Here is a 20,474-nt window from a genome sequence, read left to right as displayed (position 1 = left end):
ACCTTTCCGATGAAGACACCACAGGCGGAATTTTGATAGTGCGTATCGTTCGGCCGTAATCGGCTTCCGAAGTTAGTGGGATGGGCCTATTTTACAAAAAATGCCTAAAATCCCGAACGAAATGTCCGATCCATCCCAAATTTGAATCACATGTCGCGGGTGGTTAAATCAACCAAGTACCAAAAGCAATTCCATTTTCATCCATAGGGGGCGCCGCAAATGCGAGAAATGTAACCGTTTGTCGCAAAAACATGATTTTTTGGGGGATAAATCCCCTCCGAATTACTTACGCATGATCGCAGGGGTGACGCGACATTGTAATTGGCTGGCAATATCAGTGGGAGGGGTATATGTGAGCCACTGCGGCAACCACACTTTGCAATTTTTTTAAATTGCGACCTTTCTAGTTAGTGTGGTTGCCCTAAAGGGCAACCAGACTATTGTAATCGTAACACTTTATTCTTTTTCCTGGAGTAACCTTTATTTTGAAACGCTACTCCTCCCACAGTTTTGACTGTACGCACTTGAGCCATATCTCAAATTGACCGGAAAAATCGGGAATGGTGTGCTTGCTCGTTTCTAAGAGAAATGTTGTATAGTTTAATTGATATTAATTTATTAGTGAATTAAATTTCCCCATTGACATGAATGGGAAAATGCGAAAAATCACGTTTAAGTATTTTTTCCTCGGAGACCGTAAGGGCTATAGTTACAAAACTTGGAGGGATAATTCGTAATACTTACTAAAATTAATTAACTTATAATTACATCGGTCGGCCTCATGGTGGCGCTATAACAGCCCACTTTACGTTTTGGCTTATAACTCTTGAACCGTAGGTCGTAAATTCAAAATTCCTTTCTCCCTGTATTCCTTGGGCCATGACGCATCTCCCCATATAGGCCACGCCCATTTGCGTCAGGATAGATTTTCCGCCATTTTGATTTTTCTTCAAAACACACCTTTATTTTCTGTTTCTACAGATTTTGTCCGAATCTCACAGAAATCGGTACACATGATCTCTGGACCTATCGGACCGCGTTTCAATTTTTTTCAGATTTTTTGAATTTTTTTTGTCCGTATCGTTCGGCCTTAATCGTCGTCCGAAGTTAGTGGGAGGGGCCTATTTTACAAAAAATGCCTAAAGTCACGAACGGAATGTCCAATCCATCCCAAATTTGAATCAGATGTCGCGGGTGGTTTAATCAACCAAAAGCCAAAAGCGATTCCATTTTCATCCATAGGGGGCGCCGCAAATGCGAAAAATGTAACCGTTTCTCGCAGAAAAATGTTTTTCGGGGGGCTAAATCCCATCCGAATTACTTACGCATGATCCAAGGGGTGACGCGACATTGTAATTGGCTGGCAATATCAGTGGGAGGGGCATATGTAAGCCACTGCGGCAACCACACTTTGCAATTTTTTTAAATTGCGACCTTTCTAGTTAGTGTGGTTGCCCTAAAGGGCAACCAGACTATTGTAATTGTAACACTTTCTTTTTCTTTTTACTGGAGTAACCTTTTTTTTGAAACGCTACTCCTCCCACAGTTTTAACTGTACGCACTTGACCCATATGTCAAATTGACCGGAAAAATCGGGAATGGTGTGCTTGCTCATTTCTAAGAGAAATATTGTATAGTTTAATTGATATGAATTTATTAGTGAATTAAATTTCCCCATTGACATGAATGGGAAAATGCGAAAAATCACGTTCAAGTATTTTTTCCTCGGAGACCGTAAGGGCTATAGTTACAAAACTTGGAGGGATAATTCGTAATACTTACTAAAATTAATTAACTTATAATTACATCGGTCGGCCTCATGGTGGCGCTATAACAGCCCACTTTACGTTTTGGCTTATAACTCTTGAATCGTACATTCAAAATTCCTTTCTCCCTGTATTCCATGGGCCATGACGCATCTCCCCATATAGGCCACGCCCATTTGCGTCAGGATAGATTTTCCGCCATTTTGAATTTTCTTCAAAACACACTTTAATTTTCGGATTCTACAGATTCTTTCCGAATCTCACAGAAATCGGTACACATGATCTCTGGACCTATCGGACCGCGTTTACATTTTTTTCAGATTTCTTTAATTTTTTTTGTCCGTATCGTTCGGCCTTAATCGTCGTCCGAAGTTAGCGGGAGAGGCCTATTTTACAAAAAATGCCTAAAGTCACGAACGGAATGTCCAATCCATCCCAAATTTGAATCAGATGTCGCGGGTGGTTTAATCAACCAAAAGCCAAAAGCGATTCCATTTTCATCCATAGGGGGCGCCGCAAATGCGAAAAATGTAACCGTTTCTTGCAGAAAAATGTTTTTTGGGGGGATAAATCCAATCCGAATTACTTACGCATGATCGCAGGGGTGACGCAACATTGCAATTGGCTGGCAATATCAGTAGGAGGGGCATATGTAAGCCACTGCGGCAACCACACTTTGCAATTTTTTAAAATTGCGACCTTTCTAGTTGTGGGCTCGCAACAGCGAGCACACACTAGTTATTGCCAGTTTATATTTATTATTCTTTATTCCGCCACTTACTTTGTACTCCTACTACTTTCACACACTTTATGCTAGAAATTTAGTTCAAACTTCAAACTGTTCAGCTCTCTGCAGTTATTTATGCTTGCATTTTTATTTTTACAATTGTTTATACTTTTTTAACTTTTAAACTTTTAAACTTTTTTTTACATTCTTTATAATGAGAGTCGATGGGAGAAACGTCCCATTTTTCACAGTTGACTTTTTTGTGCTCTTATTACTCTGTCATACTTTCACTTTGAAACTCCATTCAAACTTTCAAATGTTCATCTATCTTTGAATTTTCATTGGTGAAAACGTTTTTTTGAAAAAGTTTATACTTTTTAAAATATTTAACTTTATTTATAAAATGTTTCTCTCATAGACAATGTATGGGATGCAATCTCTAAATCCACCTCACTTTTGCACCCTCATTACTCTGGCATACTTTGTCGTAGAAACGTGATTTAAACTTTAGCTAGCTCACACGACTGTGGACTTTTTCGTGGTTCAAACCGTATTCGAATATGTTACACGGTTTTTCTGAAATCGCAGTTCAATCGCAGGCCGTTTCGCCTAATCAGTGTCCCCTTAGAGTGCGGGGCCTCCTTGAGTAGAGTGTGGAAACTGAAATGCTTCCCTCGGAAATCTACCAAACAAATTGTCGTCCTGGCCAAAATATTCACTTTACACGGATGTTCTTTGGTCATTTTGTAGCCACACATGTCCTCTTTCACACAATGTAACCACCAAAGCACAGATACATACAGAATGTGAACTACGGCCTTTTAAGTGACACAAATACAGTCAAGCTGCCCATTGACCTCCATTGTATAATTCTTACGAGGAAAGTATCGTGAAGACAATTCTTAACTCGCTCTTATAACCACATTTTCGATCGTACCAACACCACCATCGCACATGTTGTACCTCAATGTCTCAGGCCACTCAAAGTGAAAAAGATATTTGCATTCGACTTTTACTTTTTGCGATAGAGCAATTTGTTCGGGCATAGGTTTTTCCCTATTCAGGCCCATTGAAATCTCCCAGTCATAGTGAAGCACTGTTTTACTCTCCCACAGCTGAGACATATAAGGGCTTAATTACAGGGCTGACATTAGAGTTACAAGATCTCAATGAGTTGCTCTGTGAAACCTTGTGAGCTTGTAGGTCTGCTATTTGTGCAATTAGGCTCTACACACAGTCACAGACACACGCATGCATGCACACGCACACGCACGCACGTGCACGCACACGCACGCACACGCACGCACGCACACACACACACACAAAAACCCTGTCTTTTGCTTGCAGCATGCTACAGTCTTGCAATTTGCTCCATGGGCTTAGACCACCAATAGGAGCACGCTGTACTTAATTAATTGCTTAAGCCCCGCCCTTCTGTCTTCCCATTGGCTGGCCTTTACACAGCTCTAACTTTTGTTTGCAGCATGATACAGTCCTGAAAATTTGTTTATGGACTTACACCACCAATAGGAACACTATAATAATTAAAAAAAAAAAAAAAAAAACTTTTTTTTTTTTAAAACTTTTTTTTTTTAAAACTTTTTTTTTTTTTAAACTTTTTTTTTTTTAAACTTTTTTTTTAAAAACTTTTTTTTTTTTAAACTTTTTTTTTTAAACTTTTTTTTTTAAAAACTTTTTTTAAAAACTTAAAAATAAAAAACTTAAAAAAGAAAACTTAAAAATGAAAAACTTAAAAAAAACTTAAAAGAAAAAAAAACTTTTAAAAAAGAACTTAAAAAAAACATTTAAAGAAAAACTTAAAAAAAACTTAAATACTTAAAAAAACTTAAAACAAATGAACTTAAAAAATAAACTTAAAAAAAATAAACTTAAAACAAAAACTTAAAAAAACTTAAAAACACAAAAATGAAAGAAAAGTCTTAGACCATTGTCAATAATCATTGTGTTTATGCTTTTAAAGATAGGCCTATATGCTATTTGACCCTTTTTTTTTTACATGTAAACGTATGCTATTTAATACAATTTCTGCTCATTAATGCTTTCATATCCATTGATGTTGTATTTTTTTCTTTTTACCTTTTCTTAATTAATCAATAATACATTGTAAAGCATTATTCATACATTACAAATCATTAGTAGACACAGTTATAACTTTACTTACTTTATTCTGCCACTTTTTGGGCATCATACTACTTCCACATACTTTACTGCTTACGGTATATTATTATTTTTTACAAATTGTTATACTTTTCAACTTTTTGTACTCCGGTCCCCAGGTTTCAAACTTGGTGGTTGGTCCCACAGACACAGCTATAACTTTATACATTGCGTTTTTAGCGAGCCCACGCAGTTTCTACAGGAACTGCTTTCTAGTTAGTGTGGTTGCCCTAAAGGGCAACCAGACTATTGTAATTGGAACACTTTATTTATTTTTACTGGAGTAAGACTTTTTTTGACACGCTACTCCTCCCACAGTTTTGACTGTACGCACTTGAGCCATATCTCAAATTGCCCGGCTTCATCGGGAAGGATGTGCTTGTATTTTTTTAAGAGAAATGTTGTATAGTTTAATTGATATTAATTTATTAGTGAATAAAATTTCCCCATTGACATGAATGGGAAAATGCGATTTTTCGCATTTTCTCACATTCAAGTATTTTTTCCTCAGAGACTGTAAGGACTATAGTTACAAAACTTGGAGGGTAGGTTCATAATAATTACTAAAATTAATCAACTTATAATGTTATCGGTCGGCCTCATGGTGGCGCTATAACAGCCCACTTTACGTTTTGGCTTATAACTCTTGAACCGTAGGTCGTAAAATCAAAATTATTTTTTCCCTGGATTTCTTGGGTCATGACGCATCTCCCCATATAGGCCACGCCCATTTGCGTCATGATAGATTTTACGCCATTTTGAATTTTCTCCAAAACACACTTTTTGCTTTTCCTCCTACACATTTTGTCCAAATCTCACAAAAATCAGTACACATGATCTCTGGACCATTCCGATGAAAACACCAACGGCAGAACTTTGATAGTGCGTATCGTTCGGCCGTAATCGGCTTCCAAAGTTAGTGGGAGGGGCCTACTTTACAAAAAACGCCACAAATCACGAACGGAATGTCCAATCCATCCCAAATTTGAATCACTTGTCACGGGTGGGTTACTCAACCCAGAGCCGAAAGCAATTCCATTTTCATCTATAGGGGGCGCCGCAAATGCGAAAAATGTAACCGTGTATCGCAAAAGCATGATTTTTGGGGGATAAATACCTTCCGAATTACTTACGCATGATCACAGGGGTGACGTGACATTGTAATTGTCTGGCAAAATTACTGGGAGGGCTTTTTTTCGTTCATAGGGGGCGCCGCAAATGCGAAAAATGTAACCATTTGTAGCTAAAACATGATTTGGGGGGGATAAATCCCCTCCGAAATACTTACACATGGGGTAACTTGACCGTGTAATTGGCTAGCACAATTATTATTATTATTATTATTATTATTATTATTATTATTATTATTATTATTGCCTAGACCAGTCTCATAAAAAAATCTCCCTGGCCTACTGTGTTATCATTATTTATGAAAAATAATCTATGCATACGTTTTTTTGGGGATGAATCCCTTCCCAATTATTTACACACGATCACAGACCTGATTTGACATTGTAATGGACGGCTCTATATCTTATCCGCCGCCAGGGGGCAGTAGCGATAGTTAGGCGTCTGGCACCGTTCAGTCACATTCTATTTACGCGTGTAGAAGAAGAGACCCCCCCCCCCCCCCCTCGCATATCACTAATGTCAACAACGTCTATTTAAGGGTCTTTAGAAGCATTCATATTTTAATCAGGTGGCGACATGGATTTACTATTGAGCCACTAAACATGCACGCTAGGTTTATCCAGCGCGATTTGAGCCGTAAATACGAGGAAAAAGGCCTACAAAACCTCTTATTCCCACAATGATGATGATAACCCCCCAGCCAAGAGCTAAAGGCGTATTTCTTTCTTTTTAGTTGACTGTTTCACAAAATAATTCTGATGAATTGAACATGGTGGACCATATTGTAAACAAGTGTAATGTATGGTCTCGTCCTTAGTTAAGTTTTTGGATTGAATTGTGCTTGAAATGTACTGTAATTCTGCAAACTGTTAATAAATACTTAAATCGCTTCTGTGAAATGTTGTATCCTGTCTGAAGAGGATACGGAAATGGTCTTCCGTTTGACGACCTGTCTGTGCACAAATAACCGGATACAGTAGGCGGGCTAATGGGGACGGACGGACTGTCACTCAGCCAGACAGACCATATATATACTCTATGAGACAGACACATGTGCGTCTTCACTTTACGGACAATCAATGAACTGAGTACAGCTTGTATGGTAATCAATTCACACTGAGGAGCTGCGTTCCAATTGGCGAATTTTGTTGGCGTTGTTTGAATATTTCTCTCCGTCACTCATTTCTCTCAGACACTGAGCCGACAACAGACGTGTTTTTGAGGGAAACTGACTCGACCCGCCACTGCAACTTCTCTGGATATATCTATTGTGTACAACTGCTATTTTTTGTATTCTTGTTTTGCTGTTTTTTTGTGTGTCCTTTTCTGTGGCTTACAGGAACAAGATCGGAGGTAAGTTCACAACAAATCCTTTTCTTAATCAAAATTGTTTTCTTGGTAAAAAAAAGTTTTCAAACCACCTAGTTTGACCGTCATAACCACACACACACACACACACACACACACACACACACCAGCTAACGCCACCGGCATAACCAGTACACCACACACCAATGCTGCTTTGTGTTGTATTGAAACTTGGTTTGAAGACGTCGTCTTGGTAAAATAACCAAGCTACAACCTTCACACTGCACAGCTAATTAAAGACACTGGTAATGGCAGTGTTTTTGTTGACTGTGTGTGGTGTGTGTGTGTGTGTGTGTGTGTGTGGTTAATCCATCGTCTACACGCCATAATCATTTTTGCATGGCCGCATCAGACCTCATCCGACGTTATAAACAATTAAATCCATGTAGGAGTTAGAACGTGTTGTAAAAAAAAAAGAGAATAATTCGGTCGTCGCCACGTTGCCTCAGAATTCTCTAGCGTAACTACTTTGAGAATAACAGCGGAGTGCTGATAATGGTTAACAGACGGTAACACTGAGTGTCTGTCACTGTATCCTCCCACGCATACTAACGCGGACCCCCGCGCCGAACTCCGCGGACCCCCCCCCCCGTACTCCGCGGACCCCCCCCCCCCCCGTGTGTGTGTGTGTGTGTGTGTGTGTGTGACAGGTGGTTGTGTGTGACTGGTGGTTGTGTGTGTGTGTGTGTGTGTGTGTGTGTGACTGGTGGTTGTGTGTACTAAACATGGTGTGTTCACTGTGGGTGAACTGCATGGGCATTGGTTGTATAACATGGTGTTAACCTGGCTCCTTAAGGGAGTTCCAGGGGGTCCCCAGCAAAATGATAGTTTGGAACCAAATGCACGCTTATGGGTCTGTAACTCTGAGAGTGTACAAATGGAACCAGGGTCCATTTGGTTCCATGTTGTACAGTCAGAGTTCAATTAACATTGATTTTTGAGTGGCGCAACCACTCCAACGAACAGCAATGTCCGTGTCCGTGTGTTCACCTATGTGACTACCTATGTGACTATGTCACTATGAGCACGAGTACCAATGACTACCACAAGTGGCGCTGTTGTGCCAGAAATGGAGAGAGAGAGAGAGATAGTGCTGCACTTCTGCCTGCTAATGAGAGACAGAGGGGGGGGGGGAGTTGCACCACTCAGTTCACACAGGTGTGATTTTTACAATATAAATTGGGGGTCCCAGAGATAGAAATGCCATTAAATGGGGGTCGGTAGACTAATGCAATAAATGAAACGGGTTGAGAATCACTGCTAGAGCCATACAATTCTTCTCTTATGGGGGTCCCTGCCCTGGGCCTGGCATATATTTTCAAATGAGGGTCCGTGGGCTAATTGGTGTGAGTTTGGGAACCACTGCTCTACTGGGTTTAGTTGGTTGCACTGGACACTGGTTCTATAACCAGGTGGCTTGTTAGGCTGTTCTGATTTCTTTCTATACCAAAGGTCTACGTTGTGCAAAAGGGAGCTTGTAGATCTGCTACTTTCAGCAAATGTTCCCCTCAGAATGGTGATGCTAGCTAATTAATTATGTAAAAAACAAATATACGTATGTTGGGCTGTTCTGTGTGATATTTTTTTCTATACCAGGGGTCAGTCACTGTACCCGCACTATCCCATGCATAACTGGGCATTGGTTGTATAACCCATTCTGGGCGGTAACCCCTTTTGGTGTTTTAAGCATTGTTATACTTTAGCTGTTGAAAAATAGCAGATCTACAAGCTCATAGCAAGCTTGTAGATCTGCTATTTTTGAAAAATCGTGAAAATGTGGTGCAAATCCTTATATATTCTATCAGAGCGAATGTTTTTAACTCAAATCTTTGATTCTGGGAGGTCCCTGGAACAACATATTTTCAGATCGGGGTCAGAAAACTGTTTAAATTTAGAGGGCATTTGTAGAATCATCCTCAGGTCTAAAAGGGGTAACCTGGTGTTGGTTATAAAGTTTGTTGTTTCTTGTTGTACTCTACTGTAGTGGGTCCCAAAGTGGGGTCCGGGGACCCCCAGGGGTCCTTGAGGGAGTTCCAGGGGGTCCCCAGCAAAATGATAGTTTGGAACCAAATGGACTCTTATGTGTCTGTAGCTCTGAGTGTACAAATGGACCCGTAACAAATGGAACCAAATGGACCCGTTACGGGTCCATTTGGTTACATTTGTGCTCTCAGAGTTAAATGAACATTGATTTTACAATATAAATTGGGCGTCCCAAAGTGGGGTCCGGGGACCCCCAGGGGTCCTTGAGGGAGTTCCAGTGGGTCCCCAGCAAAATGATAATTTGGAACCAAATGGACCCTTATGGGTCTAACTCTGAGAGTATACAAATGGAACCAAATGAACCCATTAGGCTCCACTTGGGTCCATTTGCAATTCATTAACATTGTTTTCACAATATAAATTGGTGGTCCCAGAGATAGAAATGCCATTAAATGGGGGTTTGTAGACTAATGCATGTCAAACTGGGGGTCCTTGAAATGAAATGGGTTGAGAATCACTGCTAGGGCTGTAAAAAAAAATCTTCTTATGGAGTTATGGGGGTCCCTGGCATATATTTTCAAATGAGGGTCCGCAGGCTAATTGGTGTGAATTTGGAAGTCCTTGACATGAAAACGTTTGGAAACCACTGCTCTACTGGGTTTAGTTGGTTGAAGAACAGGACACTGGTTCTATAACCAGGTGGCTTTTTGGGATGTTCTGATATCGGTGTGATATTTATTTGAGTGGTGCAAATGGCTGGGTGCCTGCCTGGCTGGGTGGGTGTGTCTGAGCACGAAAACAGCATGGTTGTTTTTCACCACCTGTGCGCAACCCAACACACACACATATTAACTGTATATATGGTGATTTCGGGTGTGCCAGTACAGTACAGTACAGTAGAGGGACCCCCACACGGTAAATCTGTCACTTCTCAACTGTTTCGGACACGGGGCGGCTCACCAGAATCGGGCCGGCACCCTGGGTGCGTTCCTGTGGGTCAGGAACTTGCCCCCCTGGGGACCCCCACACGGAGTTGCACCACTCACTTCACACGGGTGTGATTTTTCTATACCAGGGGTCTAGGTTGTGCTAAAAGGAGCGTGTAGATCTGTTACTTTGTACAAAAAATATATATATGTTGGGCTGTTCTGATATCAGAGTGATATTTCTTTCCAGCGATCTGGGTTGTGCAAAAGGGAACTTGAAGATCTGCTACTTTCAGCAAATGTTCCCTTCAGAATGCGGATGATGGCTAATTGTTAATGATGCAATCATGTCACCCTCCGGGGGTCATGGAATGCAATACTGTACTCAGTACTGCAGTACTTAAACTTTTTCATGTCAAGGACCCCCAAATTGCATACAGACCCCCATTTTAAAATATATGCCAGGGAAGGCACCCCCAAACGAGAAGATCTTTACAGCTTGAGCAGTGGTTCTCAACCATTTCAATGTCAAGGACCTGGGGGTCTGAGGCCTAATGCATGTCAAACTAGCATGTCACACACCTAAGATAGCAGACCGAGGAGCTCACAGCGTCGTGGATGATACGTCGTGTGAGCCCTTGTGCTATGTTTGTAAAACATTTATACTGCGCAGCAGCGCCTCGTGAAATAGACCAGTGGCAGTGTTGTTTTTGTTGAAAACTATGACCGAGGTGTGTGTGTGTGTGTGTGTGTGTGTGTGTGTGTGTGTGTGTGTGTGTGTGTGTGTGTGTGTGTGTGTGTGTGTGTGTGTGTGTGTGTGTGTGTGTGTGTGTGTGTGTGTGTGTGTGTGTTGGGTTCAGTGTGGTTGAACTAAACATATGGATGCTGCTGCATACGTTGTGTTGCTTAAATGACTGCATAGTTGCGTTCTCAACAGTTGCGCAGCAAAACACAAAAGGAAAAAAATCCATCGACACATTGATTTGCGGTCTCGACTTATTTGCCAAATATGAGTCGTTTCACATCCCTACTACATACGCCTTGTAAGCTTGTACATCTGCTATGTTTGTAAAATATTTTGGTGTGTGTGTGTGTGTGGGGTACTGCAGTGGTTCTTAAACCTTTTCATATCAAGGACCCCCAAATTGATACAGACCAACATTTGAAAATATATGCCAGTGCAGCAACACCCATACAAGATTCGTATGGCTCAGTGATTCTCAATTATTTGAATTTCAAGGACCTGGGGTCCAAGGCCTAATCCATGTCAAACTAGTCCCAGGCCTAATAGATGTCAAACTGGCATGTATTAGGCCTTGACTTGGACCCCCATTTAATGACATTTCTCTGGCACCCCAATCTATATTGTAAAACCAATGTCAATTTAACTGTGTACAAATGGACCCAGTGGCCATTTGTATGTTCTCAGATATACAGATACAAGGGACCATCTGCTTCCAGTCTATATATTTTAGCTGGGGACCCCCTGGAACTTCCTCAAGGACCCATGGGGGTCTCTGGACCCCACTTTGACAACCACTGCAGTACTGTACTCTAACATTGTTGAAGTAGGACTCATCAAATGTCCCTGCGACCCATCTAACAGACCACCCCTGAGTCCCAGGACCTATTACATTGAAAACCTATTTACATCACTGTGAAGACTCGTGTAATAATGTTATACTATACTCTAACTGTGTGTGTGTGTGTGTGTGTGTGTGTGTGTGTGTGTGTGTGTGTGTGTGTGTGTGTGTGTGTGTGTGTGTGTGTGTGTGTGTGTGTGTGTGTGTGTGTGTGTGTGTGTGTGTGTGTGTGTGTGTGTGTGTGTGTCAAATTACAGTTCCAGAGAGGGAGACACTGGTCACCACAGGCTGTGGTGACCCGGACTGGTCCGTCACTAGGTTTGTCACTTTTGTATTGTTAGCAAATGGACACTTCTTTGACATCATTCAGTTAATTGTAAAGAATCCTAAAGCAAAAATCTTGGCCACTTGCTCACTCACACTCGGTCACTCCAGCATGGCAGTGTTATGGTGAAATTGATGACCTATGTGACCTGATGACCTATGTGACCATCTTATGGACTTCACATAACTTACATGGAGGTCTTTAAATATGTCTCCTAAATACTGTTACATTGAACTCTGCTAATTAACAAACCACGATGATTGATGTTAGGACATTGACCTTATGTGATGTCTACTCTAGTTTACATAATGGGACATGCCTCCATGCCACTACATGTTATTAGCTTTCAACACTTCACCACTTTAATTGCATCCTGTGTCCACACATTTTACAAATGTTACCTTCCTACTCTTAGAAATAAATTGTAACGTTAGTTAGTGGTTGCACTACTAAATTCAGTTTGTCATTGGGGTTGCTTTTTTGTGTTATACGGTAATACCACATTGCTATTCTAATTTTGCCTATTTCATTTACTGCTTAGGTCATCACATCTGAACAGCTACACCAGTGACTTCATATATAACGGTAAGAAAGTTCATTCTTGGTTAGTTAGAGACTACATATAGTAACGGTAAGTAATTTCATTCTTGGTTAGTTCGCGACTACATATATTTAACGGTAAGTTCATTCTTGGTTAGTTAGAGAGTACATATATGTAACGGTAAGTAAGTTAATTCTTGGTTACAGACTGCATATTTACAGGTAAATTGTGATTTTTAACACGTTTAGATCTAGTCATTATTTTGTCACATAACATTGTGACATCATGCCTCGTCCAAAGCAGAGATCTGCGGCTAAAAAGAAGTTCTGGGCTAATAGCCCTGCTAAGGCCAACCTTTCACAATCACCAAACGGTAGCGCTTCAGTCGAGGAAGTCGATGAGAAGAAACAGGAGACCATTTCTCCACTCGTGCAGCCTTCTCCAAAAAAAGCTCGGCATGCCATTGACCTTTCCAACAGGGACCCTGTGCATGAACCACTCATTCAACCATCTGCTGTGATCTCTGTGCAAGCATCCAGAAGCCAGGCTCATAATTTATATCCCAATTTTTCAAGGAATAAGCAGTGTACATGCATGTCTCTCACATTTCTGGCACAGCAAAATGAGGGACTTGAGTTGAGGAGGGATGATCTCAACAAGATACTGGACATGGGCGACCGTCTGTATAGAAGAACAATCAATAGACTAAAAAGACGGAACCTGTTTCAGAGCAAATTCCTGTCGATGGAGGAAACGCCTCTCGATGTGGAAACGGAACACAATCACTACTCTGTGATCAAATCGAATGTGGAGACGGGATACATGAGAGAAGCAGGAGATACTAGACAGCAGCATTGGTTGCTGAATCTTCATGCAAGACTCCAGTGTTTGTCTGCAGATGTGACACATGCACTGCTTACAATATCGCCATACACAATTGCTGTATTTAGAGACGCGTCGGGAAGATATGGCATGTTTGACCCGCACAGCAGAAATGATGATGGCCTACCTTTAGCTCCGTGGAAAGGAGGAACAGCAGTAATGATGACCTTCACTCACTTGGATGATCTAATTGCTAAAATTGACCATCTAACTGTCAGCGTACATTCCATACCGATTGACAGAATGCTGTTTGACTTCATGCCAGTGACATTTGTACAGACAAATGCCCCATCACCCCATGTAGAGACAAATGCCCCGTCACCCTCAACTAGCAGACATGAAACAAACACTGGGCCATCAAGCACCAAGCCTTCTCTGCAGTCAGGCATTTCATCACCCACAGAAGTGGGGTCCAACACTTCATCTGACACTTTTCACAAACTGAACAAACGCCGGCGACGGAAACTGAGCAGAAAAACAGGTTCACAGAAACCAACAACTCGAAGACAGACAAACACAATTGAAGATATTAGGGCCAGGAATAAGGAATATATCCGGAAGTACAGGGCAAAGAGGTGCATCATAGATACAGAATTCAAGGCTAAGCAAAAAGGATACAACAGCGCATACTTCCAAAGCAAATACAGCAAAGATCTGGATTTCAAAGGGAAGGAACTGCAGAAGCACAAGTACAGGTACAAGATGGATGAGGTGTTCAGAGAGAAGCGCAAGGCATTTAGCAAGGCATATGACAACAGTAGGTATCATACAGATGAGAAGTTCAGGGGGAAGCGCAAGGCATTTAGCAAGGCATATGTCAACAGGAGGTTCCATGTAGATGAGGAGTTCAGGGAAAAGCTCAGGCAACACATGAAGTTTTACATGGCCCACAAATGCAAAACAGACGCGTTCTTCAAGATGCGCCGTGACATGCGCCAAGCCTTGAAGTTAAAAAGAAGGTACATGGAGTTATGTCGAGTGCAGCTCAGACTGCGCGTTGAAGACAACAAGAGGCGAGTAGAAGATAGGCGCGTTGAAAAGGAAGCAAGGAAAGCTTTACAAGAAAAGCAGCTCCAAGACTGCTGTATAGCGAAATTCCACGCAGACATAGAAGATGGACCAACATTTGTGTGCACAACGTGCCACCGGGCGCTGTTCTCTGGTCAAGTGGACCCTTGTCATCGGGAAAAGTACAAGACAAACCCTGACGTAGTTGCAGCATGCTTGACTGGAAAATATGTTCATTTCTGTGACGATGAATGCGGAGGCCCAGAAGATTGCACTGTACCCAAAGAAAGACATAGAGAGTGGATATGTAAATGCTGTCACAGAATTGTACTAGCAGGAAGAATGCCAGACATAGCTGTTGCAAACAACTTGGAGCTAGCAGCCATTCCTCCAGAGCTTTGCCAACTGAATGTTCTGGAAAGACAAATGACAGCATTAGACATCCCATTTGCCAAGATTCTCACTCTCCCTAAAGGCAAACAAGGAGCTGTACATGGTGCTGTGGTGTGTGTACCATCAAACGTGGAAACCACCATAAACGCCTTACCCAGAAGGCTCGACTCATCTGGTTTGTACAGAGTGAAGCTGAAGCGACGTATGCGGTACAAAGGCCATCATTTGTTTCACACTGTCAATGTGAGGAATGTGGTTTTGGCTCTGAGGAAACTCATCGAGACACACCCCGACTACAGGAACATCACAATCCGAGACGAGGACGACATCAGTGGTGAAGCTGTGGTAGACCCGCTTGAAGAACTACCCGCTTCTGAACAGACGGCCACAGACGACGGCATGGACAGTTGTGATGAGGCCGAAATGATGGAAGTGGCTGATTCTACGGAAGCTCTCGACTCATCACGGACAGTGGATCAGCATCCACCCAGTGCTGAGGATGAGCAAGATGTGCTGAGACCTGGACATGGCCTAGACAGTTGCCTGCAACCGGACGACATTGGGCAGGACATGATGACATATGGAGATGGCATATTCACCATAGCCCCAGCGGAAGGAAACAAGCCTGTCAGCTACAGCACAGTCCCTAACCTCGAAGCAAAGGCCTTCCCGACATTGTTTCCCACTGGAGAGAACACGTTTGATCGGAAGAGAAGGGTCAAACTGTCCCCAAGCAGGTACTTCAACGCGAGACTTTTCGGTGTTGACGCACGTTTTGCAAGAGACCAAACCTATCTCTTCTTTGCACAGTTTGTCTCAGAGACACACTTGGCAAAAAACACCATCTCAATCCAATTGAGAAAAGGCAAACCCAAAACCAAAGATGGTCGCCGGATCAACAACAAGATGTTGCAGAACAAGTCTGAAGTCGAGCGACTGGTCAAAAACCGCGACGCAACAAGATTCATGTCGCCAATGAGGGGGACTCCAGCTTACTGGCAGAAGACCATGTTGGATTTGTTTGCCATGGTCCGTCAGATAGGTCCACCCACCTTCTTTTTGACCATAAGTGCTGCAGAGTTCAGATGGCCGGAGGTTATAAAGGCAATCAAAGCACAGCAAGGCCAAATAGTGGACTTCGACAAGCTGGACTGGAATGACAAATGCGACATCCTCAGAAGCAATGCAGTGACGACCATGCGCATGTTTGACAAGCGAGTTAGTTCGTATTATAGAAACGTGCTGTTTGATAAGGAGGCTCTTCCAATTGGACGTGTCATCGATTGGTTCCATCGCGTGGAATTCCAAGCAAGAGGGTCCCCCCATTTGCATTGTTTAATGTGGATAGCCGACGCCCCCGTATATGGAGAAGACTCGGACGAGAAGATTTGCGAGTTTGCAGACCGCTACATTAAGTGCCAGCTGCCTGATCCGAACGAAGATCCCATACTCTACAAAATTGTCACAGAGGTTCAGATGCACAGCAGAAACCATACCAAATCGTGTAGGAAAGGTCGCAAGACATGCAGGTTTGGATTCCCAAAACCACCAGTGGACAAAACGTGGATCACAAACCCGACGCCAGTTGATCCAATTCAGGAAGAACTTGAAAAAGATTTGGATGATGGCGCAACGGCTGGAAATGATGCAGCAAATAAGAGTGCAAGAAAGGAGGCAAAGGACGGTGCAAAAGGCTTAGGCAAAAAACGGACGGCACAGACGCAAGCTTCTATGGCCAAACTCAAACCACTGTTTGATATGCTGATTGATGGCACATCAGAAGTGACTGACCTAGCGGACTTGCTGGCAAAGTGCAATTTGACTCGGGAAGAGTACAATGCCTCTCTTCAAGACATGAGGAAGACACATGTCCTCTTGATGAAGCGTGGAGTGAAGGACGGCTTTGTGAATAACTACAACCCAGTTTTGCTGAAGGCCTGGAATGCGAACATGGATATCCAGTTTGTCCTGGACCACTATGTCTGCATCTCCTACATGCTGTCCTACATATCCAAGGCCGAAAGTGAGATGGGCGAACTTCTCAAGCAAGTAGTGGTTGGAATAGACCCCACGAAAGTGAGCGAGAGGGATGCAATGAACCAACTGGTTCACTCCTATGTCAAAAACAGACAGGTTAGCGCACAGGAGGCAGTCGCCCGGACTTGCAGTTTGCATTTGAAGAAATGCTCCCGGCAAGTTATCTTCCTCCCCACGGATGACAATGCCATGAGAATGAGCCTCCCGCTCAGCACGCTGCAGAAAAGACCAGACGATTCAGAACACGTATGGATGACACATTGTCTGGACAGATACAATGTCAGACCCAAATCCCCCGAGTTTGACAACATGTGTCTAGCTGAATTTGCATCCGACTACAGGGTTGTGTACGGTGACGAAGCTACACAGAAGGATTGCGTAAAGCTCTCCGACAACATGGGAACCATGAGGAAGCGCAAAAAGGTTGGCTACCCCGCAGTCATCAGATATGCGAAATTTTCGGAACAGAAGGAACCCGAAAAATACTATGGCACCCTGCTTAAAGTCTACCTTCCCCATCGCTACCAAACATCGCTGAAAACCGAAACCTTCCCCTCCTACACAGAGTTCTACCACAACGCGTCTGTGAGATTACCTGGAACAGATGAGGTTTGGGGAGCCAATATAATTGTTGCTAGGAACAGGAAGAAGTTCGAGAAACACAGTGAATCGATCGAAGAAGCCATGGAGGAGTTCCTGAAGAATGGCCCTGCTGAAGACGCGTGGGCCGACATTGCAGCAGAAAATGAGCTCGATCGATTGGAATGTCTTGCCCAACAAGATGAAATTCCGCTGGATGATGAGGAACGAGACGACGTGCCAGAGTTCAGTGCTCAAGACGTGCCTAATATTGGACATGTTGCTGTATCGGCCCCACAGGTGAGCCTGGATCATCTGCTCACTATGTGTCGAAACCTCAACCAGACACAAGCCTCCATTTTTCACTCTGTACGTGACTGGTGCTTGAAGAGCGTGAACGAGCAGAACCCCGACCCGTTCTTTTACTTTGTCACTGGAGGTGCTGGAACTGGCAAATCACACATGATAAGGTGCGTCTACGGTGAAGGAACAAGAATTCTCCGTCGACTCCCCAGACTGTTTGAAGACACTGATCCATCTACGCCCACAGTGCTGCTGTCTGCGTTCACTGGAACTGCAGCATACAACATCTCAGGGAACACTCTGCACTCCCTGTTGAAGTTGCCAAGAAGCCTCAAACCCCCCTACACAGGCTTGGGAAATAGATTGGATGACATGCGAGCGAAGCTGGGGAATGCGCAGATCATCGTCATTGATGAGGTGTCGATGATTTCCAAAGACTTGTTTGCCTTCGTCCACTGGAGACTGCAAGAGATTAAAGGCAGCAAGATGCCATTCGGAGGCATGTCTGTGCTTGCAGTAGGTGACTTTCACCAGCTCCCTCCAACGTCACAAGGGAAACCGCTCTGCGTGCTCGAGGAATGCAAACCGGACCTTTTGCACGAACACTTTCAGATGATCACGTTGACGGAGATCATGCGACAGAAAGATGATGTGCCCTACGCAGAACTTCTCAATCGGCTGAGAGTCAAAGGGAAGAAGGATCCGCTGAGTGTTGCAGACAAAGATCTTCTTGCTCAGAGAGTGACTGAGCGTCACCTTTGTCCCAAGGATGTTGTGCACATCTTCGCAACCAACAAAGAAGTTGCGGCACACAACATCAAGTCCTTGTCTGAGCTCCACACCCACATCGTTGACATACCTGCAGAAGACTACAGGAGAGATGAACGGAATCACCAGATGACTCGTCTTAACAGAGCCTGTACAGGACAGCAAAAGGACCTTCTTGACAATTTGCAAGTTGCGGAAGGCGCCCCTGTCATGATCATCAGGAACATAGATGTGGAAGATGGCCTTGTCAACGGGACATTTGGCAAGATCGATAGTGTAGAGTATCTGGTGAACCAGGACGGCACTACGGTAGCCAAGCTTTGGCTTCTGCTAGACAAGCCTGATGCCGGGCTGAAATATCGCACAACTACACCTGGCGCTAAGCAAGTGCACATCATAAGGGTGGAGGAATACCTGAGTGACCAGAAAGTGATTCGCAGGCAATTTCCCATCAAGTTGGCATATGCTTGCACAGCTCACAAAGTCCAAGGCATGACTACGCAATCCGCCGTGGTTTCCCTGAAACGGATCTTCCAACCAGGCATGGCCTACGTTGCCCTCAGTAGGACAACGTCATTGCAAGGATTGCACATCATCGACTTTGATGAGAAGAAAATCTACGCTGATCCGGAAATCACAGCCGCCCTGGAATCCATGAAGACCGCCTCACTGGACAGTGTCATGCCACTGTTGCATTTTCGAGAGAGGATGGGCCAAGCGCAAACGCTGACGATTGTCCATCACAACACGCAAAGCTTACGGGCTCACATTCAGGACATCAGGCAACATCACGAATTTCCACTTGCAGATGTCCTGTGCTTGACAGAAACCCATCTCACTGGCTCTGTTGTGGATGACGGTCTGCAATTGGATGGGTACACCATGTTCAGCCGCAACAGACACGTGTCATACGCAAGCAACCCTGACCGTGCAGAACAGAACGGCGGCGGTGTGGCTGTGTATGTGAAGGACCATTTCCAGGCTAGTGAAAGGCGGAACATTTTCAATGTGACAAACATGGAGTTTGTGGTCGTCAAGATCGAGTCCCCTGTCAAGCTTCTGATCGCTGCGGTGTACAGACCACCACGTTACGGTGACCCGTTCCTGGACAACCTGAAGGCCCTCCTGGACGGCTTAGAAATTATGGACCACCATCCCATCGTACTCTGTGGAGATTTTAATGAAGATCTACTTCAAGGGCCCACTTTTGGTGGGCCCATAAGCAGGCTGCTAGACTCCAGAGGATATGCACAACTCATCAAGGAGGCGACCACAGACAAGAACACGCTGTTGGATCACATGTACATCTCCAGACCACAGCAATGTCTACAGTCTGGAGTGCTGCGTACTTACTACAGCTACCACAATCCTGTGTATTGCGTATTATCCTCCGATCATGAGTAGTGAAGCCACACGATTCTCTGGTGTCCGATGAGAAAATTTGATTGATTGATTGTTGGGCGGTGGGGGGGGATTCACGTTCAGCTCCGTTCATTTGTTTGATTTCCTTGGAGGAGTTGCGTTGGGTCCCCAAGTCGGCTCCGTGGCCGTACCTTGAGTTGGCTGTGTGGCCGTGACCATTTCTTGTGTTGTCCTTGTGTTGGGTCCCCAAGTCGGCTCAGTGGCCGTACCTTGAGTTGGCTGTGTGGCCGTGACCGTCTCTTGTGTTGTCCTTGCGTTGGGTCCCCAAGTCGGCTCAGTGGCCGTACCTTGAGTTGGCTGTGTGGCCGTGACCATTTCTTGTGTTGTCATTGTGTTGGGTCCCCAAGTCGGCTCAGTGGCCGTACCTTGAGTTGGCTGTGTGGCCGTGACCGTCTCTTGTGTTGTCCTTGCGTTGGGTCCCCAAGTCGGCTCAGTGGCCGTACCTTGAGTTGGCTGTGTGGCCGTGACTATTTCTTGTGTTGTCCTTGTGTTGGGTCCCCAAGTCGGCTCAGTGGCCGTACCTTGAGTTGGCTGTGTGGCCGTGACCGTCTCTT

The 20,474-nt window shown here is 43.9% G+C and overlaps 1 protein-coding gene across 1 annotated transcript; it reads left to right on the top strand.

The window, feature by feature from the left end:
• The first annotated feature begins 7,009 nt into the window (after positions 1 to 7,009).
• LOC306938606 (uncharacterized protein) lies at positions 7,010 to 20,247 on the top strand. The gene is made up of 3 exons (XM_079522867.1): positions 7,010 to 7,155; positions 11,920 to 11,980; positions 12,529 to 20,247. The coding sequence occupies exon 3, from the start codon at positions 12,814 to 12,816 to the stop codon at positions 19,900 to 19,902; it is 7,089 nt and encodes a 2,362-aa protein (XP_079378993.1). The 5' UTR covers positions 7,010 to 7,155; positions 11,920 to 11,980; positions 12,529 to 12,813; the 3' UTR covers positions 19,903 to 20,247.
• The last annotated feature ends 227 nt before the right edge of the window (positions 20,248 to 20,474 follow it).

The sequence above is a fragment of the Electrona antarctica genome (assembly GCF_951216825.1).
Source record: "Electrona antarctica genome assembly, chromosome: 15".
NCBI classification, from domain to species: domain Eukaryota; kingdom Metazoa; phylum Chordata; class Actinopteri; order Myctophiformes; family Myctophidae; genus Electrona; species Electrona antarctica.
The sequence above is the reverse complement of the archived record's forward strand: the minus strand, read 5'-3'. Positions and strand labels throughout refer to the sequence as shown.